Raw genomic sequence first — 25,272 nt, forward strand, 5'->3', positions numbered from 1 at the left:
TAGAGCAGCCTCTCAACACTGGCTAAAGTTTTATAAGCTCCGTAAATTGAAAAATCATCTACAAATAAAGAAAGAACACAACAGGTTTTTACACACAATTTGTTATAATATTATAAAACAAAGTAACACTTGGGGACATAGGGACACTTTGTTGTGGTATTCAGTTTTCTAGTGTAAAATTTTCAGATATCATTGTTTCAACTTGAACTCAAAAGGACCAACAACTGAAGAAACCCCTGATAAATGAAAGGAGATTTCCTTGTATACCCAATCCATGCAGTTTAGTTAGGATTCCTTTCCTCCAAGCTGTGTCATACGTCTTTTGCATATCGAAAAAACAGCAATAAGGCATTGGCGAAGTAGGAAGGTGTTCTGAATGACAGATTCAAGAGCAACTACATGATCGAGAGATAATCTGCCTTGGCAGAAACTGCACTGTTCAGGGACAAATAGGGAGTTTTTCTCGAGGTAAAACACTAGACGATGGTTTACCATTCTTTACCATTTGTTTCAAAACTTAACATCTAATGAGGTAAAGTATCTAGTAATTCACAACTTATTCTTTACTACTGAACAATAATAATGTTTATAGAATTTTTTTTTAAATATTCTGTACACTCAAAATATTTATGAGCATTTTAACATATAAATCTTGTTATGAAAAAAATCTAATATAAAAAATGTAATATATAAAAAACATAAAATATTGTGAACGTACCTATTAAATAAAAATGTTCCAAATCGACAGGAATATAGATGGTCCAATATTGTAATAAGAAAATATTCATTAAACTGAAATGCATTAGGATACATCGTTGTAATTTGCCACACACAATCTATAAACTGGAGGAAAACTGGGGATCGATCAGCATCTGAATGTTTATCATCACCATGGCCAATACGCTAAAATTAAAAATAAATTTATTTCTTTAAATAAATAAAGACAATTTCAGCAGTATATTTCTATGAGTTACAATGTTAGAAAATATTTAACATAAGACAGACAAGTCAGTGACTAAGGAAACAGAGAAGCATTTGGTTTAATGATGTAAAAAAGCAGTAAGTTAAAAATTAAGTAAAATGGAATTTACACCATCACTAGGATAAAAATAGGTAAATTTATATGAAAAAAGTTTAATTTTTATTTCCACCTTCCCTTTCTAAGTTATTATCCTTGAATACTTTTGAAAATCATTAAACTCCAAGACATTAGATGAAGTGGGAATAATTGAAACAAGAGAATTCTTTTTACTTATTTTTAAAGTTATCTATCTATAGTTTAAGCAAAAAAAACAACTATTTTCTGATATTTAAGCTCTTTCTGGTTTACTTTTTGTTATTTTACTTTTTACTCATTTCAAACCTGGCGAGTTCCATAGTCTGTAACTTCAAATATGCTTACATCATGGTAAAATAATAATTGTTTTACAGTGTAACACAAATAAATTATTTTTTAAAACTTGAAGAATGTGATATTAGAATTAAAATATAAATAAATAAATATATATATTATTTTATTGAAATTAATCTTTTTAAGATTCATATTATTCCTCTGTATTGTTAAATTATATTTTAAATTCTATGATATAAATCACCTAGTACAGAATTGAGATAAGACATATCTTACCTTAATTTTATCATGAAAGTACCTTCGCAGAATCATACATTCTGTCATGATTGAATTGTTTAATTAAATCACATGTTAAAAATGTAATGTAACAAACATTACACCATATAAATAGTCTATTTTAATCTTTTTAAATTTAATAAGCAGTTTAATAATATAATTCAATCATGACTGATGATACAGAATCTTGTGAAAGTACTTTCACGATAAAATTAAGGTAAGATCAACTTAAGTCAATGTTCTGTATTAGATGGTTTATATTATAGAATTTAAAAAAAAAAATATATATATATATATGTATTATTAAAAAAATATATTTGCAGCAAGAGGGAGGATGTCACACATCATATATATTTATTTACAGCTTTTATTAAAGATTTTAACTTTGCATATATTAAAACAATCAATATAGCAAATATATCCATTGTTGTATTGCAACTAATTTTTTTTCTAATTTTCTTGTTCTAGTTTGCAACCACCTTCATTATTTTCCTCATCATCATCATCATCATCATCACTGGCAACCTGATTTATGTTCCATAAAGTCTGATCAACTAGTTCGTGTTGTTTATCAGTTAATTAGCCTTTAAAAACAACATATTAAAAAAAATATGTAAGCTAACACTGAAAAATATTGTCTTTAGAAATAAAACATAGATCTTAACGTGCTTATTATCACGTTAAGAAAAAAACAAAATGTTAGATATAACTGCACACTGAATTCATGAGATTTTACTGATTTTGAAGAAAATAAACCTGATTAAATTTTATCAAGACATTTTATTTTTATTTAAAAACTTTACCTGTTGGAATTTATGACCAAAACTAAGCCATTCTTTTTCTATAAGTACTTCAAATCCTTGAACCGTGCGATAATAAGGATCAAGTAAAAGCATAGCTAAAGCCGTCAGCTGTAAAAAAATAAATAACAGAATTACAGAATAACATTAAAATAAGCAGTTAAAATTTTTATCATCCTTATTTTTATGTAATATAATTATAATCCCTGAGGGTATAAAATCACATAAGTTGTGAAAATATGCAATAACTAATTTAGTTTTTTAACATAAATCTACACCCACGATTAAACTAATTCAAACTGAACAACAATGAGATAACTTTCCAACAAATTTCCCAATATTCTTTTTCTACCAAGAGATGGTTTTTATAAGTACACATTTTAACTAATTAAGGCAAGAACTTAATAAAATAAAATGTTTAAAACATAAACAGTCTTTAAAAAAACTTAATAAGAATAAAATGTAATAATCATTAAATCTTTAAAATTAATATATTTAAACCATATTAAAAAAAAACTACCACAAACTTACTATTCCTATATTTGAATTTGGCACCAAATTCAAAAATATTGAAAAAAATACTAATTTTTTATTTTGGTGAGAATTTTTAGTCAAGTCAATGTTATTTTGCTTACCAGTAAAGAAAAAAAAAAACAACATCACCTTCATGCTTAACTAAATCATGGGGGCTTTAGATGTCTGGGGTGACTCTTTCCTCATCCACTGAGAGAGAATTGCTCCTTGGTTTCATAGCATAACCATATATCTGCTGTTTGTCGTTGCAATTTTTATCAGTAGTTTTCATTGACAACACAGATAAAAAGTTCTTGGTTGATGTTAACATATTATGTTTCTGATCCATCAATAAACAAAAATTTGCATCATATGATTGATATCAAGTTTTTCTCTTAAAATCATGTGGCATGATCCTATGCTGATGCCAATTTCCTCAAAAACTTCTTTGACAGTTAAATAGCAATTTTTTACAAGTAACTCCATGAACTTCTTTGATGTTATGGTTTTCTGTTGATGTGAAAGGTAATTCAGTTCTGAGATGTTTGTGAATTTTTTGCTAGTTTTGAACATCACTAGCACAGCATTTGACTTACAGTATTCTCCATGAGTTTGCTGAACAATTTGAGACATCTCTGAAAAATTAAAAACATAACACTATGTTTTTCAAGGTTTCTGATTTTTATTAAAAAAAGATCAGATGACATTTTTTAACAATGTTTAACTATGTTAGCTCAATGACTAACAATGATAGAGTGATGTAGAAAATGACTGTTTCTGAAAGTTGCCACTAGACAGCACTGTTTTCAAAACATGCTTCATGGACCAGTTGGCATACTATTACAAAAATTTGTCTTTTTTTTAACATACTTTTTAAATGAACTCAACTCTCCCTCCATCCAATAGCAAATACACAAAAGAGCCTAAACTCATGAAATTTTGAGGGTAAATAGTCTTCACTAATACGTATTGAAAGTTTATTAAAAATAATTTAATAAAACTAACCTGAGCAGTTCGATCCCAACCATCAGAACAATGAACAAGAACAGATGTTTTATGATTTTCGATTTTATCAACAATACGACAAGCCCCCGCAATTATACATTTTATATGCTTTAACCAATATGTCTGTTCAACCCCAGATAACCATCGTGACTCATCAATATTTGGAAAACATAACTCTGCAAAAGTTAAACAAAAAATTTAACAAAGTAGTTAGTATTGTTATATCAGTTAAGTGTAGGAAACACTTTAACATTTATTTAAATATTTTCTAATATAATTTTAAAAGTTTGAAGATGGGTAGTAAAAAAAAGTGAAACGGTAGAAATCTTTTTTTCTTTTACAGTACCAAGTTAAATGATAAGTATAATTTTTATACCAGGACTTTATGTGAAGGAATAAAAATCTTAACTAGGAAAAATTCTAAACACCAGCATCATGACAATTAAAAAGTGAAAATAGTATGCATAAATAAATCTGTTCTGATCAGTATAAAAAAAGAACTGCCCCTGCATTTTCCTTAAAGGAAACCAATGTAAAACTTTGATCACAGCAGCATTTTAATTAATGCACAATTAATTACAAAATAAAAAATACATATGATTGAAGTCCATAATAATATTATAAGATGTAAATAAATGATATAACATTAAAGACAACACATAACTATTACTGTGTTTTCTGAATATAATAAATCAGAATTCAGTTATTAAAATTTTAACTGCCAATGTTAATTTTTTTATTTTTGCTTAATGGGCTATTTATGATTTCAGAGTCGATACATAAAACTAAATATTTTGATACGCTTAAATTTGAGTCTTGTGTCATATTATGCTTAATACAACAAAAAAACACTTATTGGACATCGGTGTCTGCTATGACATTAAGAGAATTATTTTACTACAGTGGCCGTGCCAGACATGTAGTAAGGCAAGTGGTCCACTCAAGGCTGAAAAACTGCTGTACTGATGTAAAACCATTCCATATCTTGCTGTTTGTATGGGTTGTATGTTATATTCATATTCTTTATTATTTTCATAATATATTTAATTTTTTAGAAAAATGGAGTTTGATGATGATGATTTTATTCAAAACATTCTACTAGAAATATTAGATAAGGTTGAATTACAGAGCCATAATAAACAGAGATTATCATATGACAGTGATGATTCACTGGTGAAACAGAAACAATGAAAGTGAGGATGAAATATCATCAAAAGCAGCCACGTCAGATGAAACTTCATTACCATCATCAAAATGGTCAGAACCTAAGGGTTATCAACAGAATGTAATTCCGTAATTCCAAATACCAACATACCAGGTATGAAGCCTTTAAATTTAAGATATTCTATGTGTAATTAATAAACTGAAAATTTTTATTCACTACTTGTGACAGACAAAATTCTTGACAATAGTGCTTTACAACAAATCTATATGCCCAAAAACACTTCATACAGTGATGCTGAAAATATGTTCTTGACTACATCGGTGGAAACAAACTGATAAAAACCTTGAGATTTTTAATTCACGGAATTAGCAAAACTAAATAAATTGGGTGATTACTGGTTAAATGACCAATGTTAGGAAAGCAATTTGTTAAAAGCAAAATTAGTCGGAATAGATTTTTTGAAATGTTCTTAGATATGCTTCATTTTAAGGATAATGAAGTCTCCAATAAAAGAGATGTACAAGATAAAAAATTTAGTAAATACACTAAGCAAAAATTTTGCAAAGCATTATACTCTAAATGAATCAATGTGTTGAAGAGAGCATGGTGCCATTTCGTGACAGAATAATAATTAGGCACTATTACAAACAAAAAAGGCACAAGTATGGCATACAGGTCTTCAAATTATGCAGTGTTCCAGGTTATACATATAAAATTTAAATATATGTGGGTAAAACCTCTGACAATGTATACAATACATCAATAAATGTTTTCCTCAATATATGTCAATCTTTAATGAATAAAGACCATACGTTATATACAGACAACTGGTACACGAGTGTTGACTTAGAAAAAATTTGTGAAAAATGAAACGTACTTAGTTGGCACACTTACAAAAAATTTACTGAAAGAAGTAACATAGGCAAAATTGAAAACTGGAGAATGCAAGACTAAAGAAAACCAAAACGGCATAACAGTTATGAAGTGGAAGGAAAAATTAGACATTTTGTTATTATCAACAAAACACTCTATAAAATTTGTGAAGACTATTAACAAAAAGGACAAGAAAATACAATTTGAAAATTGCACAAGATTACAACCAAACGAAATCTGCTACAGATTTTTTGGATCAAGTAAGTGCCTATTCATCACCACCGAGAAAAACTGTCAAATGGTTTAGTAAATTAGGCATTGAACTGCTATTAAACACTGCTATCATAAATGCAATGATTCTTCACAATCTAATGAATGACTAATAAATAAAAAATTGCCAGTGGTTCAGTTCAGGAAAGCAATAATTCGTTACCTCTGTGTTGAAACTAATCATCAGGAAAGTGTTTTGACTTTAAGACCTAGATGACTGAAACATGAACTAAAGTGCACAGAAGATACAGTTAGGAAGACAAAAAAGTGGTGGCAAGGTTGCTACAAGACAAATGCGATGGACACATGACAGAAAATATAATAAAAACATAACTATAAAAGCCCCAAATTTTGCACTGAATGTCCTTCTCAGTCTCATTACTGTCTGCCATGCTTCAATAAAGAACATTGCTACTGAAATTCTTCTACATTTAATTTTTTCTAACATAACTTTGGACTTGTATTATCTGTTATATATTTTTTTTTAAATATTACTTCATATACTTTTTTAATGTATTGTTTAAAAATCATTTATATTTTATTTATTTCATTTTTGAAAAATGCAAGTAAAAAAGATTAAAAAACAAAAGGTATTTTTATATTCCATTAAGTATTTTTCTACTTCATATTTATCTCCAAATTATGGACCACTCACTAGTCATGTAAAAAAGTTTTGAAAACCTAGTGGTAATATTATAGATAGACCATGCTGGTCACTGCAAATAGTAAAATACAAAGTGTATGTGCCTGACGGCATAGTACGGCAACTTGAAGTAACATCTATTTTGCCGGACATGGGTGACCACCATGGCCTAATGCAATAACACAGATCCTGTTACCGTTGAATCCCCAATTACTATGTTAATGAAAATTATTTAAGTACGTATAGAGAAATTAGTTTTTTTTAAATTACTGTAGTTTTAAAAAAAATTCATAGACTAACACTGTTTCTAATGAAGGAAATCCACTTAATTTAAAAAATAATAAATTGGTGGAAAGATCTTAAAATGATTCAATGATTGTTAAAAATAGCATAATTATAACAAGGCCCTTTTCTCATAAGTTGAAGTACTGTGTTTTTTTTTTTTTTTTTTTTTTTTTTTTTACTTTAGCAGAGTAATACTTGTAGGCATTTTATTATCTGATTTGATAGAAGGCATTTTTTTTTTAAGAATAAGCAAATACTATTTTTGTGCAAATTTTTCACATTAATAAATATAAATATAACAAGTAAAATATTATATATATAAATATAATAACAAGTATTATATATATAATATAATAACAAGTAAAAAATTTTAATTTAATAAATGTTTATTTTTTTCAACCAGTTTTCAACCTACTACCAGGTCTGGATGTGCAGGCGTATAGATTAGCAACTACAATAACTGCTACTGGCTGGTCAGACCTTACATAGTTGCAGATGTAGTGCAAAATAAGTGAACCGATAAATATGTAGACTTAAACAGACTCAGGTCAACCACTCCTGAGACATGTGGTTAACTGAAATCCAACCACCAAAGAAAACCAGTATCCATAGTCTAGCATTAAAATCCAAATAAAATAAAAGCAACTCCCTTTATAAGGACACAAACCTTACAACTCTCGACTTCAAAAATCAGTTGATTTTACGATGACGAGTTTAACCGCTAGTCCAACAACCCGGCAGGTTCAGGTTTAACCCACCGGGTTGGTCTAGTGGTGAACGAGTCTTCCCAAATCAGCTGATTTGGAAGTCGAGAGTTCTAGCGTTCAAGTCCTAGCAAAGTCAGTTATTTTTACACGGATTTGAATATTAGATCATGGATACCAGTGTTCTTTGGTGGTTGGGTTTCAATTAACCACACATCTCAGGAATGGTCGAACTGAGACTGTACAAGACTACATTTCATTCACACTCGTACATATCATCGTCATTCATCCTCTGAAGTATTATCTAAAAGGTAGTTACCGGAGGCTAAACAGGAAAAAGAAAGAAGGTTCAGGTTTAATTTATTAATCAGTCTAGATGATCCGTATTTACAGGCACCTAACTATGATCTGGACAGTCCAGTTTTGTAATCTGCAAACTTGTGACTTTTTGAAGGTCCGCCAAGGGATGATATCATGTGAAAAACTAAATAGTTATGATAAATGTTCAATAATGATGATAGGCTTAGCATTTTACTAAGATACTACGGAACAACATTACAGCTTCATTTTATTGCAAAAAAAAATAATTTAATTTTTCCATAAGAGTCTGTCATCAAACAAAACACAAAGAAATTTCATATTTCAACACATATTTGTTAACAACAATACCGTTATCATAAATGGAGATTCATACAAAAGATTAGTAATTTTACGTCTCTGAAGCACAATGGAATGGTTTTATTATTACTTAAATTTAGATATTTAAGTTATTTAATAACTTAAATCCTTCTACTGAGTATAGGTATATAAATGTACACCAGAGCAAATGAATTTTATATATTGTAAATACAAATTAAAAAAATATCTAATTTTTGAGTATTTTTTACTACTTGGATTTTATTAGTTGATGATATAATTAAATTGGGTGGACTAGATATTAATTAATTATAATAAGCTCAACCGTAGGATTAATTGGATATCTCTGAAGATGATTCAACTTGCTATGCTGCACCTATGACAAATATCAAATTTACAAATGTTATTTAAAAAAAATATCACTTTTAAATGAATCTTAGAGAAAGCAGTAAATCGTTAATAATTTAATCATGTACACAGAATAATTTATGTAACTTTAGGTTCAATAAGTTCATTCCAACTCTAACTATAGTCAAAGAAGGAGATTTTATTGAATGACAAGGTATATATTTGGTCTTAGCAATTTTATTTTAATATTGTTTAATGTGTAATTAACATAATTCTGTAGAAGAAGAAGTGATACTTCACAAACGTTTTAGTTACATTTTTACTTCATTTTTCTACACCTGGTAGAAATTAAAATTGACTAATTATACATTTATACATTATTAAACTTATAATTTAACATGCGCTACCTTTTAATTTTCGCAGTGACTCTCTCATAACATGTATATTATGAATATCTAAAAATACTAGTTCTGCATTTTGATATGCATCTTCAGATTCATATCCACCTCCTTTAGCTTTATTTGCTATCGCATTGGCGCTGAAATGATAAAATTCAACCACGTTTATTATTAATACAAAATAATAATATCAAACATTCTTACAGATTTTTGCTATTAAAATGAAAATTCAGATCAGTAGCATCCAGTATAAATCATCAACTTACTAATTGACAATTCATAACTTTCAAAGAAATAATTCTGAAACTTACTTACGACTTTAAAAGTTTTTTTTATTATTAACGGTAAATCAGCCTAATATCCATGACTGTAAAAAACATCAAAATACCAAAAATTAATTTCTAAAAAATGGAATGTGTAATTAGATAAAATTTAGTATCTAAAACTCATTCTTTCTTAAAACAGAAAAAATCATTTTGTGTGTTTGTGTGTATATATATATATATATATATATATATATATACATACGAAGTCTGTAAATAAAGAAATGAGACTAGTTTTTTTGGCAGCTAAGGTGGCACCACTGTAAAGTTACTAGTAAACATATGGTTATATGAACAGCTGACTTATATTAGGTATTAATATTTTTTTCCACCTGAGACATAAACAAATTTTTTCATGAAACAAGTTTTTGTTATCCGTTACAATAATGAGTGATACTAATTATGTGCAACATTGGGCAATCAAGTTTTTTGTGTTAAACTCAGTGAGAATGCTATAAACTTTTTCAAAAGTGAAAAGGGCATATGGAGATGATGCTCTGTCAAAATCCCAAGTTTTTAGGTAGTTTAAAGCATTTTCAGATAGCCAGGAATCAGTTGTGTATGATCCATGCTCTAGAAGATCGTGAATGTCAAAAACTGACGACAATGTTGGGCAAATCAGAGACTTGATACAGTATAACCGGCAATTAACTGTCAGAATGATTACAAAACAATTGAATTTGAGCCATACCACAGTCCATTAAATTTTGACAAACAAATTGGACATGAAAAATTTACTGTTGAACAGAAAAACAACAGGCTGGAAGTGTGCCACGATCTTCTAGAACAAATTGAAACTGATCCTGATTTTCTAAAAATATTTATTACTGGTGATGAATTTTGGGTATTTGAGAACGAACCAGAAACAAAACACTAGAGCAAGGAGTGGCACACTTCAAACTCACCATATCCTAAAAAAGCAAAAGTGAGCAAATAAAAACCATACTAATTTGTTTTTTCGATAGTAATGGCATTGTCCATAAGGAGTTTTTGCCTACAGGACAGACTGCAAATCAATATATTTACCGAGAAATTCTTGAAAGACTATGGAAAAAAGTTGCCCGTGTGAGACTAGTCATCAAAAACAACTGGATGTTGCATCATGATAATGCAATTTGTCACCCTGCATTCTTGGTTAATGAGTTTTTGGCAAAGAAAAGCACTTCTGTAGTTCCTCAACCAACTTATTCACCTGACTTGAGTCCCTGGAACTTTTTCCTGTTCCTGACTAAAAAACACCTCAAAGGATATCATTTTGGAACAGTAAAAAACATTAAAAAAAATTTAACCAACCATCTGAAGGATATTCTGGTTTCTGAGTTCCAATACTGCTATGAAGAGTGGGAAAACCGTTTGGTGTGGCTTCCCAAGGGAACTATTTCGAAGGTGATAGAGTCCATGTGTAATTGGATTGTAAATAATGTATTATGTATTAATGGATTGTAATAATGTAAATATAATGTATTGGGTTGCTCAAGTTGGTTTTTGATATAAAAAATACAATATATATATATATATATATATATATATATATATATATATATATATATATATGTGTGTATATATATATATATATATATATATATATATACACACACACACACACAGTAAGTATAGTTTATAGTGACATCAGATATAATAACATATTGGATATAGTGTCCAAAAACTTGTTTCATGGTTGGTTTGGTATACTGTTAATACATAAATACAGTATGTATACTGTTTACAATGATATTGGTTGTAGTGACATATCGGCTACTATGACCTACTTTTCCTACTGCAATGAACCTTTTATCATTATAATGACGGACAGAAGTGACTCATCAGTAACATAATACAGTATATCTACATTGTAGCTACAGAAACATTTGACAGTTCCTTTTTTCTTACATATGTACTGTAATTCTTTTTTTTAACCTTCTTCCTGTACCAGATTATTGTAAACTGAAGCAATTACAGTGTTTCATTTTACATTTACTATGTAATTCATTCAATAGTGATTTATTTATGATTTTACTAAAAACATTCACGATAGAGGAAAAGGCACACATTATCAGAAGATTAGAGGATGATGAAACTAATAAGGACATTTCCAAGAATTAGGTTTCTACAATATCACTGATATGGAAGAACCGTGAAAAAATTAGGAAAAATTCTGAAACAAATTTTGTGAAATCAAAACATAAAAATCATAGAAATCAAAACATTCAACTGTATCTTTCAAAATTTTGTACAAAACAATAAGTTTATTGTCAATTAATAATTTATACTGATGCAGTTGTTATGACAAAATCAATATTATAAGAAAAATAATCAAGATTGATCAAAAAGAATTGTTGTATAATCAGTAGATACAAACATTCATAGATAAGCAATCTTGGTGTAGTACTCAACAGAAGTTCAGATCAATCAAATTAATTATTATTTTTTAAAAGAAATCTCCTTGCATTCAGTAGATTTTCATCAAGGGCAAACCAACTCCAGAGCCTCCTGCCAATTTTGTAATGGTCAATCCTACCTTGGGACAGTCACCACCAATTCTAGCCTATTCCTAGTGCAAGTAAAATATGATATGCAACCATCTGATCTGTAGGTCAGATTCAGATAGAAGACAACCTAGATGAAGGCAGAGCAAGTTTGAAAATACAACAACTTCCCTTCTTGTAAAGAAATAAAGTGATAAAGGCCAGTAACATCTTCACAAGCCTGAATTCCACTAGATGATATAATAGTCACTGCTGTAACTCTAGGGATTAATAAGGACTAACAACCATCTGTTGATTCAGAAACTCTGATCAGTGTTTGTACAAGAATCTAAACGTATAGCCTAGATGCAAGCTTCTCATTATCAGATTCAGTAACAGCCAGAACTTCAGGTGAGTCCCCCTTTTCCTGTTCAGTGAAACCAATTTATTCTTGAAAGGGCAACTACTATACATTGGAAGACTGGTTTAGTTTTTCATCTTTAGTACTGGCCACTAGTAGGCTAGAAAGATCATGAAAGCAGTAATCTTAAACAACTGAATTTCATGTTTTGTCTGTGGCATCTTGTTACACTTACGTGAGTGCATATTAATTTGTTTATGATAATTAATCTACAATATAATTCATTCATATTTCTGAGGCTGTAATTTCATATATTCAGCGACAAAAATATGAATGAATTAGATATAACACATATATGCAGTATTTAGCAAAACAAATGAATAAAGGTAATATTACAGAAATTAGAAAAGAGACAAATTTATTAGCTTGGCTTGAAATTAACTCCTGTCAAGTCTGATGTAATCTAACAATTGAAATTTACGCACCTGTACCTATAAAGCACTTGTCCTGACCGACTGATTCATCAACATAGCAAAAGGTGAAGATAAATTGATGAAAATTTGTATATTTGTGTAAGTTTCATGTAAATATATAAAAATCAATTTCTAGATTTTTCAAAATTTGACCTTGAAAGGGTAAAGAAAGGTAAAAAAAAAATATGAACAATGTTTGCAAATTTTCCCCATTTCTGACTACACAAATCATGATATTCAGTAGACTGGGACTTGCAAATACTCTTCATATAAATATCTAAAAAACATTTTCTTGTTTTTTTAAGGAATGCAACAGTGTACGGTGCGGCGGCTCAACCACACAGCCATTGTTACTGTATGTGTAATGTGACTGGCTGCACCTGTCTTTGCCTACTTGACTAAAATGCACATACGCAATTATAAAATGTAAAAAAAAAAGAGAAATGAAGTATGGCCACCTCCTATTAGTGTTTGTCAGGTAACTCTAAGAATCACGCAAAATACATTTTTACCATGATTTAAGCATAACTTAAGCATCAATTTAATGAACACAGCAGAAAAGGAGATTCTGAATTCAAAGGGTTAAAACAATGTACTTACATTAAAACAATACTTACGTTAAAACAATACTTTACATTTTCACGCATTTCCTGGCAATGAACTGAGATATCATATTTTTTATATTTTTATACAACAATGTATTTTATATACACATTCAAAATTTTTAGGATTTCTAACCTGTCTTATTCAAAAGGTTGATTGAAGCGAAATGAAATACTGGAATAATTGGAATAGCATTTGCACACGTATTGATTTTTAAGCATTACTTTGTTGTTTTTAATCTGTTTAGTATAATTTACAACAATGACAGTCAAATGTTTAAATGTTAATAATATATATTTTACATTTTTGTGCATTTTATTGGGAACGAATTAAGATATCAATTTTTTATATTTTCATACATATTTTCAATGTATTTAGGATATTTTACTTCTCAATCTTATTCGAAACTTTGATTGAAGCACGACTAAATAAATACTGGAACAGCATTTTGTTGAATAGCAATTCATTGTTTATTGTAATTCCTTTTTTATTTCTAATAAAAAATTGTATTTACTGCTAATTTAATGAAAGTTAAAAAAAAAGTATTTTTGATTAAACAATTTTTATTTATAAATAAATAAGTCTGCTACTAGAATAATACTGACTTGGCGGCTTGAGTGAAGCTGCATTGATGTCGTGGGCAAAGTCGTTATGGGGGGAACTCTAGTATGTATGTATATATAAATATATATATATATATATAATAAATAGAAGGCCAAATATACAAAATTCTAGACAGAGCAGTAACAAGTAAAATTTAAGTTGTCTAATATTATTTAAAACTGTAATATAATCATATACTAATGCTTAGTAATTATTATTGTTTAATAAATTTGCTCTATAAAATACCTTAAAAATACAGTCAAATCTTTGAGTAACTCAAAGCAGAAGAAAAATAATTTTCTTTTTTTACTGAAATTTTGACTTTTTAAATTTACAGAACTGGACAGTAATACAGTATTGTTCTATGGGCCTAATTTTTATGTACAAGGGTTAAGTTGAAAAAAGAATTATCACAACAGAAATTTCTATTACATAAAGAATCTCAGTCACCTTGGTCTAGCATCCATTATAAATAACTTATGTGACTGAGCATTAGCATCCATTATTAACTGAATATATCGTTCATCTTCTCTACTTCGTTTTCCTGAAACACCAACTAATGGCTGTGAGCAACGAGTCAATGTCGCTTGACTTTCAGGATGTATCCATGAAAGCACAGGTACACGACCTCTGCTACGGAATGTTGCTACCTGTCGCAAGTCATCATCTGTTGCTGCTGCCGGTACGGCCCAAACTGCAGGATAACTATCACATACTTCATAATTTTCATTAATCTTGGTTATTTTCCACATATCATTTGGAACTCCCTGTAAATAAACAAATTATACTTAATAAATCAATTTGTTTATAAGAACAATATAAATACAGTAACATAATAATAATAATTTTCTATTTCATATTACAATCATGAATACATCACTGACAATGTCTTTCATATGATTACAGAGAAAATGATGTGTAATACTATATTAACAACAGTTTATCCTGGTTAACTGTATGTATCGTGCAGCATTGTGAAACAAATTCAAACTATACCATGAAATTAGTGGCATTCAGGAGGAGAACAGAAATAAACATGTTACAAAATCGTTAAATCAATTATGCTGATCATTGGATTCTAACTGCTTTACAATTTTTATTGTTTGAGGATGAAAACGCAAAAGAAAACATTCATGACAATATAATTGTCTGTTTGTATTTAATTTATCTGCATAACTTATCTTTTTTAAGAAAAAAAGAAAAATTCAATCACAGACTCCTGAATAGAAAAAGATGATCAACCAAAGATGTCTATTTGTCCCTCTAGGAAGGATGTTTTGTAGTATACAACGCCTTATGTAAAACATTTCTGGCATACAGATTGACAACTGAACATATTCTTACTTCCTCATTATCCACCCGAAAATAGTGAAAGTTCCCCAAACTTCCTGGTGATTATCTGTAAGTTTTGCTTATAAGTTCTAAGGATACAGTGTCCATGGTATGCAATAGGTTCAGCAGCTCTGCCCAATGCAATGGCTGCAGAAAAAAAACGATTTGTGGCCAAACTGCAGATCAGTTAAAGGTTGGCTTCCTAGCCCTCTTAATTTATTTTCCTTGTTTTGTAAATAACATTAATTACATCGGATATATGCTTAAATAACCTTTAAACTAAAACAAAAAGAACAAATCCCAACAGACCTTAGCACTATAAACAGTATTCCTCACAATACAAACATATTTACAATAAAAAATGAGATTCAAGTTTTATCTACTCAGAATCTTAATGAACCAAAAGAACATAGTGTTATGAAATGACCACTAATGGTTTTCATTTCTCATCAAGAAGCCATACACAACAATAGGGATTTTCCAAAATAACCAGCGAGTTATTTAAAAGATCCCAGTTGCTGCTATGCTTTTGATTTAATTTGGGAATAAAATGAGGTACACAAAGTATCAGATAACAGGAACTTAGCGACAGCATTGGTCCATGTACTGAGAATATGTAATTCAGCCTGTACCTAGTATCGCAGTAATGTTGAGCTGTGTTACTGTTGAATAAATTTTCAACGTCTTAAAGTGAAGAATATTAATTCATAAATGTTCTATTACGAAAATGTACAAAACATTCACTTACCAAAATTAGGTTTAACTTCTCTAATGACTTATTAAATACAACAATAATGCAATTTAGAATAACCTCCTACATCTGAACTTCTCATATACAGATTCTCTCAAATCTAGACAAATAATTGGGAAAATAATAAAATTCAAATTTGTTATAATTTAGTTTCCTTCTGTGCTCCAGTAAGAGTGAAAATTTGTATAAAATATTACTTAATTTCATTCTATAAACAAATATAAAATTCAATTAGTCTATTACTATTTGTATAATTTTAAAACCTTCTAGGAAAATCTCAATAAATATGATTATATTAAGTTTAATGTACTGTATTATAAAGTGACTCTTTATATGATTGTCAAGGGATAATGAAAACTGATATCTTAAACAGGAAAGTGTATTAGTTGAGAATAAAAACAGAAATGTATAAAACGATTTATCTATGCCAATGGTGTATTAACCAAATTCCAGTTCTACGAGATAACAACATTAAAAAAAATAAACAACAAAGAAATACAGTAATTACCATAACCATTGTAATTATGTGTAACAGTACTAAAAATAAATTCTGTAAATAAAAATACAAAATCACAATTATGTTGTTTCCTGATAATAATTTTTTTATTCATATTTAAATGCAACACACATTTTTAAGTTTTTAATGTAATTCTAAATCTTACTTTGATTATTTTTTTTAGACAGTATTATTAAAAATTAAAAAAAAAACACTGCATATTGTCTAATGTTGTAAACTAACTTAATGTAATTATTAAATGTTATGGTAAACTTTAGAAAAAAATTATTTAGCAATTATAAAACATTCTTTTTCTTACAAACAAAATCTCCCTGAATTCATAAAAATTTGTCCTGTCCATATTATTTCAATTGTAAAAAGTTTTACTGAAATTCATTTTTAAGATACTGAAATGAATAAATAATATTATATGATTAAAAATACTGACCATTCGTTTAAGTTCAGCTATAGTCTCATGAACTGTCCAACCGTTATCAGGAAATGTTTCTGAATATTCAAACGCAAACAGTGGCAATTTATGAGACAAAGGAAATGCATATTGTTGTAATTTTTCAAATACATTTCTTCTAGAATGATTTTCCTATGAAAAACAATAACAAAGTACAATACTAAATAACAACAAATACTCGTACAATCATTAACCTAAAAGTTACTAGCTTTATAGCAGCTACTCGAAGCCACAAGACTGTAATCAGGCCTAATACCAGTATGGTACTTTTAATTAACTTTGAATGCCTGAATTATCAGTGTACTTTACATATTGTAATCTGATTAATACAGTGGACTGGTCAGTTTCAAAGTGGAAAATAACAATCAAATTGGGCTTACTAATAAGCCCAATTTTAACTTCTCTAATGACTAAATACATATAACACTAATGCAATGTAGAATAACCTTCCATACCTGAACTAGGTATTGGTAATTTTTTATTTGAATCATAATTAGGCTTGATATTTTTTTCTGAATTAACAAAATATTTTAACATAATCCACTGTTCAAATTTAATATTGATGCTCAAAGAATTGTAGAATCAACATGTTACAAAAAAAAGTGAAGTTCTTAACTAAATCCTGATCACAGTCCTCAACTGAACTTCAATATCAAAAGTACATAAGTCATAAAAACAATAATATATATTATTTACAGCATAATATTTTACTATGAGAAAAAATGGGTAGTGTTATCATTGCACTCAGCCAATACTCAGGTATTCATAGATACCAGGATCAAAAAACTTTTTTTCTAAAAATTGTTATAAATAATTACGTAACATCCATAATTTTCTACACAGAGCATCTCAAATAAATGTATACACTCTTTAAATGGTTATAGCTAGAAAAGGAACAGGGATAGAAATGACAAACCCGTAACAGCTGACAGTTCAAAACATCTGCTTTTCGTTGTTGTCACCGATTGCTGGATTGTATGATTATTTATTCTGTAAGAAATATAGGTGAAATTCAGTTATCTTTTTACCCATATAAATGGCTTTTGAAGTGTTATTAGAAAACTGAGAATGTTAAAGAAGTTCATAGACATTGGGCATGGAATTCAGAAAAAGACCACCACAAGACTAAAGGCTGCAAGAATTTCTGACAAGTTTAAAGCTAATGGGACAGTGGAGAATGTAAACAAGAGACGGTCTGGGCGAAGAAAAACCTCTAGAGATAATGAACATGCTAACCCACCAGGTTGGTATAATGATGAATGCGTCTTCACAAATCAGCAGATTTTGAAGTTGAGAGTTCCAACATTCAAATCCTAGGAAAAGGTAATGAACATGCCGCTTTAGTAATGCTGCCCTTACACAATCATCAAAGAAATCTTTTGGGCGATGCTTTTATAGTATTGTAAATAAAATTTTAATTTTTCTACCTTTTTTCTGTTCTATTCAATTTATCTTAGACCATTTTGTTCAGAATTAAATTTGCTACATTTCTGTTTAAAATTTTTATGAGTTTATTACCCATTTCACAAAGTTATTTTCCGTTAAACATTAAAAAACAGGGGTTTTCTACTGCAATTTATTAGTTTTTATTCTGGATTTCTCAAAAACTACTGCATATTATTCTAGGACCTATTTTTAATTTGATTTTTCAGGTTAAAAACCACAAAAAGTCACCAACTCTGCCCCTTAATTAAGTCTTAAAAATTTCAGTACAACCTCATTTCATCAGGTTAGCTGAAAACGAAGTGAAGTTATTTCCTCGAGTTTGAGGAAATAATCTTATACGTTACAATAATACATTGATAGATTAATCATTTGTTTGATGATTCCAAATATGTTGAATAAAGAATTACTGTTTTGTCTTTGAAAAATATTAGTATAGTAATATTAACATAGAAAACCGATGTTATTCAATATCATCATTTGTTTAAACAAATATTTTCAGACTGCAATTTATTTCAAGAATTGATTATTATGACTCTGATGATGGTAGATCCAATGAAAATGTGTTAAGATATTAATAATAATTATAATTTTAGCAACTTTACAAAAGTATGTTCTTGGTTTTTCATTTTATTTAATTCACAGAAAATAAACTGCAGGATGTAATATAAAAATTTATTACCGAGATAGTTTTTTTTCTAAATATAAAATTTTCACAAATTTTTGATACTCGTAAAAGAGAAAAGTTTAAAGAAGTTGTAAAAAAAAATTTACTTCTTTCAAGTGTTTCTTATTAGTAAATAAAGGTTATTTATTTCTTACTACAACAGTATTTTATTCAATTACTGTACATACAATTAAATAAAACTATGTATTTATAACTTTTTCATTTTATTATCCTTTTTTTTACAAAGCAATATTCTTGGAAAATACTTATCACAAGGAGGAAACATCCTCACTTATAGTAATAATATTTGCCAGTTTACTTGTCGACTTAAAAATTATGATAATATATCTTATTTTACAAAATATATATCACTTTTCCAAGTATCATTAATTAAGTATAAGTGTCAGTATCTAATTTGCAAATTCACATTTACTCAGAGCATATCAAGGGAGCTTCAATTTGCCCCACATGTTTTGAAACATAAACCCTGTGTAACTAAGGATTTTTGTTTACAGAAAATAATAATATAAAAAATATACATTACCTGTTTATGCCCAAACCTAAGATTTCTCATATCTTTGCAGAATAATTCTATACCATAAGAATTTTCACCTCTACTAAATTGTCCACCAACCTTCTCAACACGGCTTACCTACAGAATCAATATCAGTTTTATAATTACATATATTAAAAAACATAATATTTTTTGATAAGTAATAACATAATAAAACACCTGTAGGTGTTCTCGAGAAAAACAGAAGCATATCAGGGCTGGCCCTAACCAGTAAGCGAGGTAGGCAAATCCCTATGATGGTAAATTTTAGGAGCAGTAAAACCACCTGAACTAGAGCTCAAAAAAAAAAATATATACACAATCCACAAAAATATATTTCGATTACTTGAATCTAGAAAATAATATTATTTACTATTTATTAGTACAATAATATTGTTATTGTACTTGTTTTGTTTATTGTTTTAAAAGTATGTTTAAATTATCTCTGAAAATAGTAGGTACTAGTTTTAATTTGTAAGTTCATTGTCATTAGCTCGTTAAAAATGTAAATATTAATTTTCAATAAAACAATTTTCCGTAAATCTGTATTAGTATTATTATCTTAATTCAATTATGTCATTTTTCTGGTTAACGTGGTTCTTTTATAATTCTGATTTTTTTTTAATTTTAATGTTTTTGAAGCTTGGAGATGGCATTTTTTTGGGTTGCCTGGGTCAGCAATAATGCTAAGCCTGACCCAGAGCATATGCAAACACAATTGCATATTATTACATGTTTCAATAGATATTGCAGATGATTTGCTCCAAATAAAACAGATCAGAGTTTTGACAATCTTAAATTTTTCTTGTTAGAGATTTACAACAACCTCATGTGCTATAACAAATTGTGACATTAATTTTTTTTTTACACCCCTTAAAACCCTTTCACTTTGAATTTTATAGCCTTTATTTCTGCTTAACAGAAAAATTTAAATACTTTTATACTTTCTACATAGTCAATGTTTTATGTAATACTAGATAAATTTCCTCTTCAGTCCAAACTAATTGTATCCTACGCCATAGAAAGGTAGTGCAGATCATGAATGGATAGCAAAACTTTACACTGGTTAAGGAAGATTCTAGAACTTCTAGTCCAAATTTCTTAAACCAAGCATCTTTTTCAAAATGGGGTCCTAATGAAGCTCAATCTAACTTCACAAAAATTTATAAAATAAATTTGCAGTACTTCAATCCTTTAACTTTAAATAGATTCTTGAAGCAATATGATAACCGGAGAAATTATTCTTTAAACTTTTAATTCATTCTAAACATTTTTTCTAATTAATTTTTCAAACAACACAAAATTTCTATCTCTACGACTTTGATTTGCTTAGGTCTAATCATTGTTAAACATTTCCTATTCAATTTGTTGTACATAGGATTTTAGGTGGTTTAATTTAAACTTAGATCAACAAAATCATTCATAGCACAAATTTATTCTTGATGTATATGTTTGATTCTGCAGTTTTACGAGTTTTTAAGAATTTTACTGTTCTATTGGTAATGGTTTAAAAGAGCTGTAAATAGATAGTGATAGTAATAGTGTAGGGGAAAGGAATATTTTATATATGGTTGGAGAGGAAAGAAGAGAAGAATGAAGTTTTCATAACTAGTAATTTTATTATCAGTTAAAAAAGAATGATAACTAACAAAAATGTCAATGAAAAAACCTTTGTGATAAAACCTTAGGGTTAGAACATTTCTCCTACTCCAACCACATCTAATACACTTTCCACTACCACTTATTCTTCTGTTATTAGAGATATTTTGAACTGAAGCCCATTAACATAGTGGAATACAATAGATTCAACATCTGAGAGAAATGATGTTTACCAAGAACAAAGTGCTGATCAACAATTAAGTTTAGTGTCCAGCATTTGAATATTCAATTGAGAGTGTTTGTGCTTTTATTGTTCAGTTCCTCAATCACACTGGGTGATACTACAAATTTGTTTTCATTTGAAGTTGAGGTTTTCATTTGAAGTTTGTTTTCATGTTGTTAATTTATAACAAAGTAAATAAAAATGGATTGGCTGCTGTATGTGAACAACTGGGAATATTATCCAGATTGAAGAGTACTGGATCGTAAAACATTTGAGGCTTTGGAGAGGTGAGTTCAAAGAACACATATGCTTCAACCACAACGATTCAATGCTGGTCATGAACGTTATGTGAGAAATGTCAATGCTGAAGAAACAATACTAAATATGGTACAATTAACAACTCCCATCTCAAGCAATAGAAGGTTGCACATTGCTTTCATGTTTTGCAATCAAGTGTGTGGTGAACATTACGGGAGCAAAAATTATACCCATTTCACCAAGTGTACTATAGTTATTATGACCTGATTTTGATAAACGGATGGAATAGTTAATTAAAAAATCAAATAGAAAATGTCAATGGTTAATTAGAAAATGTGAACATTATCCTGATTTCCTAAGTAATATTCTAACTACTAATGAATCTTGTTTTACAAGAAATGGTATTGTAAATCATAGAAACACAAACTTGGGCAGAAGAAAATCCCCATGAGACTGCTACAAGTCATTTCAAACACTTTTTCCTTTACTGTGTGGTGTGGTCTTCTTGGTGATATCTTATAGGCCCTTTTTTCTTACTGCCAAAGCTCAATGGAGAACAGTATTTGCATTTTTTATAAACAAATAAGACGGAACTCTTGGAAGACTTGCAGACAGAGTGCAAGAGTGTAGATGTGGTTTTTCAATGTGGAGCACCTGTTCACTACAGTCATGATGTGATGAATCATTTAAATAACACATTTAGTGAGCAATGGATTGGTCAAAACTGAACAGTAAAATGGCAACCTCAATCTCCCAATTTCACGCCAGTAGACTACTTTCGCCTTTGAGGTAGGATAAAGTTGTTAGTCTATTCAGCTCGTACTGGCACACAAGAAGAATTGTGACATCTTATAATAAAAGCTGGAGCAACTATTAGGAATAACAATAATACTATTAGACATGCCCAGCTAGCATGGTTTCGCCAAGCTGAACTATGCACTGAACAGAATGGTGGCCACATTGAGCAACTAATTTGAAGAAATTTTTGCAGCTTTATCAAGTAACCATTTTGATATTTAATTATTTTTTGAAAAAAACAAAAAAATATGTGATTTTTACTTTTTAAATCTATTTTTTATTTATTTTTTCTGTTATAGTTAAATTTTCTAATTGTTTTGATTAACATTATGTTGTTCAAACATTGATGAAAATTTTTCTGTTTAAAATTGTATCACTTCTCCGATCCAGTTTGTGTTTTGTTTCTAATTAGAGTAATTCACCAAATTTGTGTTTAATTTTAACACATGTTATTTACATTAATTTTCTCAGAATTAAATTCTCTACAAAGTTTAAAAAATTTGTATTTGTTAATTGGTAAATTAACAAATTTATTTTATTCCAAACCTAAAAAGTGTATTTTCTGACAAAACATTTTCTTGTTTTACCCCTTTTTTCTTAAAACTTAAGTAAGGTAACCACTTTTATTCAATCAATTAATTAAAAACTATAAGGAAGCACCAAATTTACCCCTAGATTTGTATCTCAAGAAATTTAATATTGTTTAATTTCTAAGAGGGGGCAGAAAGCAGGGCTAAATGTTTTGTGAGCCAAAATTAACCAACCAACTGTTTTCTGTTTATATGAACATTTTTTCTTATTGAAACTGAAATCTAACATCCCAAAGGTTGGCATGACAATGCTACTATTAGCTGTTATATAAAGTCTGGGCATAGGCAAAGTTTATTAGGCAAGGATTATGGATTTGTTCAGCCAACTGCTGCCCCACAGAATTATCAATTGTTAAATGGTATAAGGAAAGTTTAAATATAAGCAGTAATTAACATGATCTGACCTTATACGTGTACAAAATACATATTAGTTTTACGAAGTACATATCTTTTATTTACAGAGTACATATCAGTTTTAGTCAAGTCTGAGCATGATGTATACACAAATTTGCATAGTTATTTTTCTTGAGTATTAATTATTTTTAAAATGAAAGGGTAAATTCTACATCAGATTTACAAGAATTAAAAATTAGTTTGGAGATGAGTGTCTATCTTGGTTCAGTGGATGAATTTTGGAAGCCATTAAAAGGTTTAGAGAGAAATGCAAATGAATCACATTCACTTGCCAAGAACCAAAATCAATGAAGTTTTGAGAGCATTAGCAAATTATTATTGCAGATATCTCTGAGGAGTTTGAAATAAATGTTGGGAATGTAAGAAAAAAAACAATTATCTTAAATAATACAAAATGAGTAACAGGTGGGTTTCTGTCTTTTGTAGGGTGAAAATAAATAAGTTGCCCAAACAACTTCTTCAGTGATACAAATTATACAGATTATAATGACTTGTCAGGAAACATGCTATTATTTTACTGCAGTCAAAACATTCAAGCACACAGTACAATGTTCAAGAATAACTCCACCACAGAAAGTAAACAAGTAACAACAATCTAAGTAACATCTTCACTGGGGAAATACCTTTTATTTTAGATTTACAGAAGATACTCTATCTTGATTTTTTCAAAGAATAATTACTGCTTAGAATTATATATTATTAAAATCATTCATTCATTCAGTTTTCTATGTTTCCTTTGCTTGCCTTTATACTTCCTTTTTAAGTATGGAAACAAAACAATAAAAGCTCACATACTAAGTGTTACCCTATCCTCCAAACAGCCCAGATTTAATGCCACTGCACTACCATCTGTCATCATCTGAATTTTGAAAGGAAACGAAATTAGACTCAAACGAAATGATAACGAAAACACTTGTTTTCTAAGATCAAGAAGCTTCCTAGACATAGAAAAAGTGCAGGGGCATGAGATTAAATTAAAAAATAGTTTGTATATCACCTCATCACACTCAATAAATAAATTATAACTATTAAATTCCTGTTAATATTTGAACCATTTCAGAATAATTGAATAAAATTACAAATAGCGAAATGAATAAATCTCCACCATTTTCACTGGTAACTCATCTACTAGAAAAATGGGGTAAAGATAAATTAAAAATACAAGATTAATTAAAATAACTAGTGGCAAATAAAAAATGAAATAACTTACAACTCCTAAAGGTACTTCAATAATATATGGTGTTTCTTTATCCATACTTCTAAAATGTAATTTGTAATTAGTAACAGATAATACACCACGTGATGGTCCACTATATGGACAAAGGTATGTAACCTCCCTAGCAACACCTTGTACCTTCTCACCAGGTAGCAAAGGAGGATCATCCAGACGACTGGGAGTACTCGTCTCTCCAACACTTGACTTAAACAAACAATAATCATATAGAGTAATTAAATATATATTTTTCTTTACATCTATCTAATGAAAAATAACACTATTTAAGTCAGTAATACAAATATTATTAAGAATATTAAACAGTATTATAATAGATATTAAATATACATAAAAAATATCACAATTAAGAT

The 25,272-nt window shown here is 28.9% G+C and overlaps 1 protein-coding gene across 6 annotated transcripts in view; it reads right to left on the bottom strand.

Annotated features, from left to right (window-relative positions):
- Nucleotides 1–25,272, bottom strand: part of mtm (phosphatidylinositol-3-phosphate phosphatase) — a 74,618-nt gene that overhangs the window by 16,595 nt on the left and 32,751 nt on the right. For all 6 annotated transcript variants that reach the window (XR_012757263.1, XM_075371963.1, XM_075371967.1 and 3 more), the window contains exons 4-11: nt 24,899–25,108; nt 19,798–19,905; nt 17,123–17,275; nt 14,546–14,862; nt 9,277–9,407; nt 3,946–4,121; nt 2,431–2,538; nt 719–903 (exon numbers count right to left, since the gene is read on the bottom strand). Coding sequence is in view for 5 of the 6 variants with exons in the window: in XM_075371963.1 (XP_075228078.1) it covers nt 719–903; nt 2,431–2,538; nt 3,946–4,121; nt 9,277–9,407; nt 14,546–14,862; nt 17,123–17,275; nt 19,798–19,905; nt 24,899–25,108 (1,388 nt within the window). In the remaining variant the exon portion in view is untranslated. The remainder of the gene's footprint in view (nt 1–718; nt 904–2,430; nt 2,539–3,945; nt 4,122–9,276; nt 9,408–14,545; nt 14,863–17,122; nt 17,276–19,797; nt 19,906–24,898; nt 25,109–25,272) is intronic.

The sequence above is a fragment of the Lycorma delicatula genome, chromosome 7 (assembly GCF_047948215.1).
Source record: "Lycorma delicatula isolate Av1 chromosome 7, ASM4794821v1, whole genome shotgun sequence".
NCBI lineage: Eukaryota > Metazoa > Arthropoda > Insecta > Hemiptera > Fulgoridae > Lycorma > Lycorma delicatula.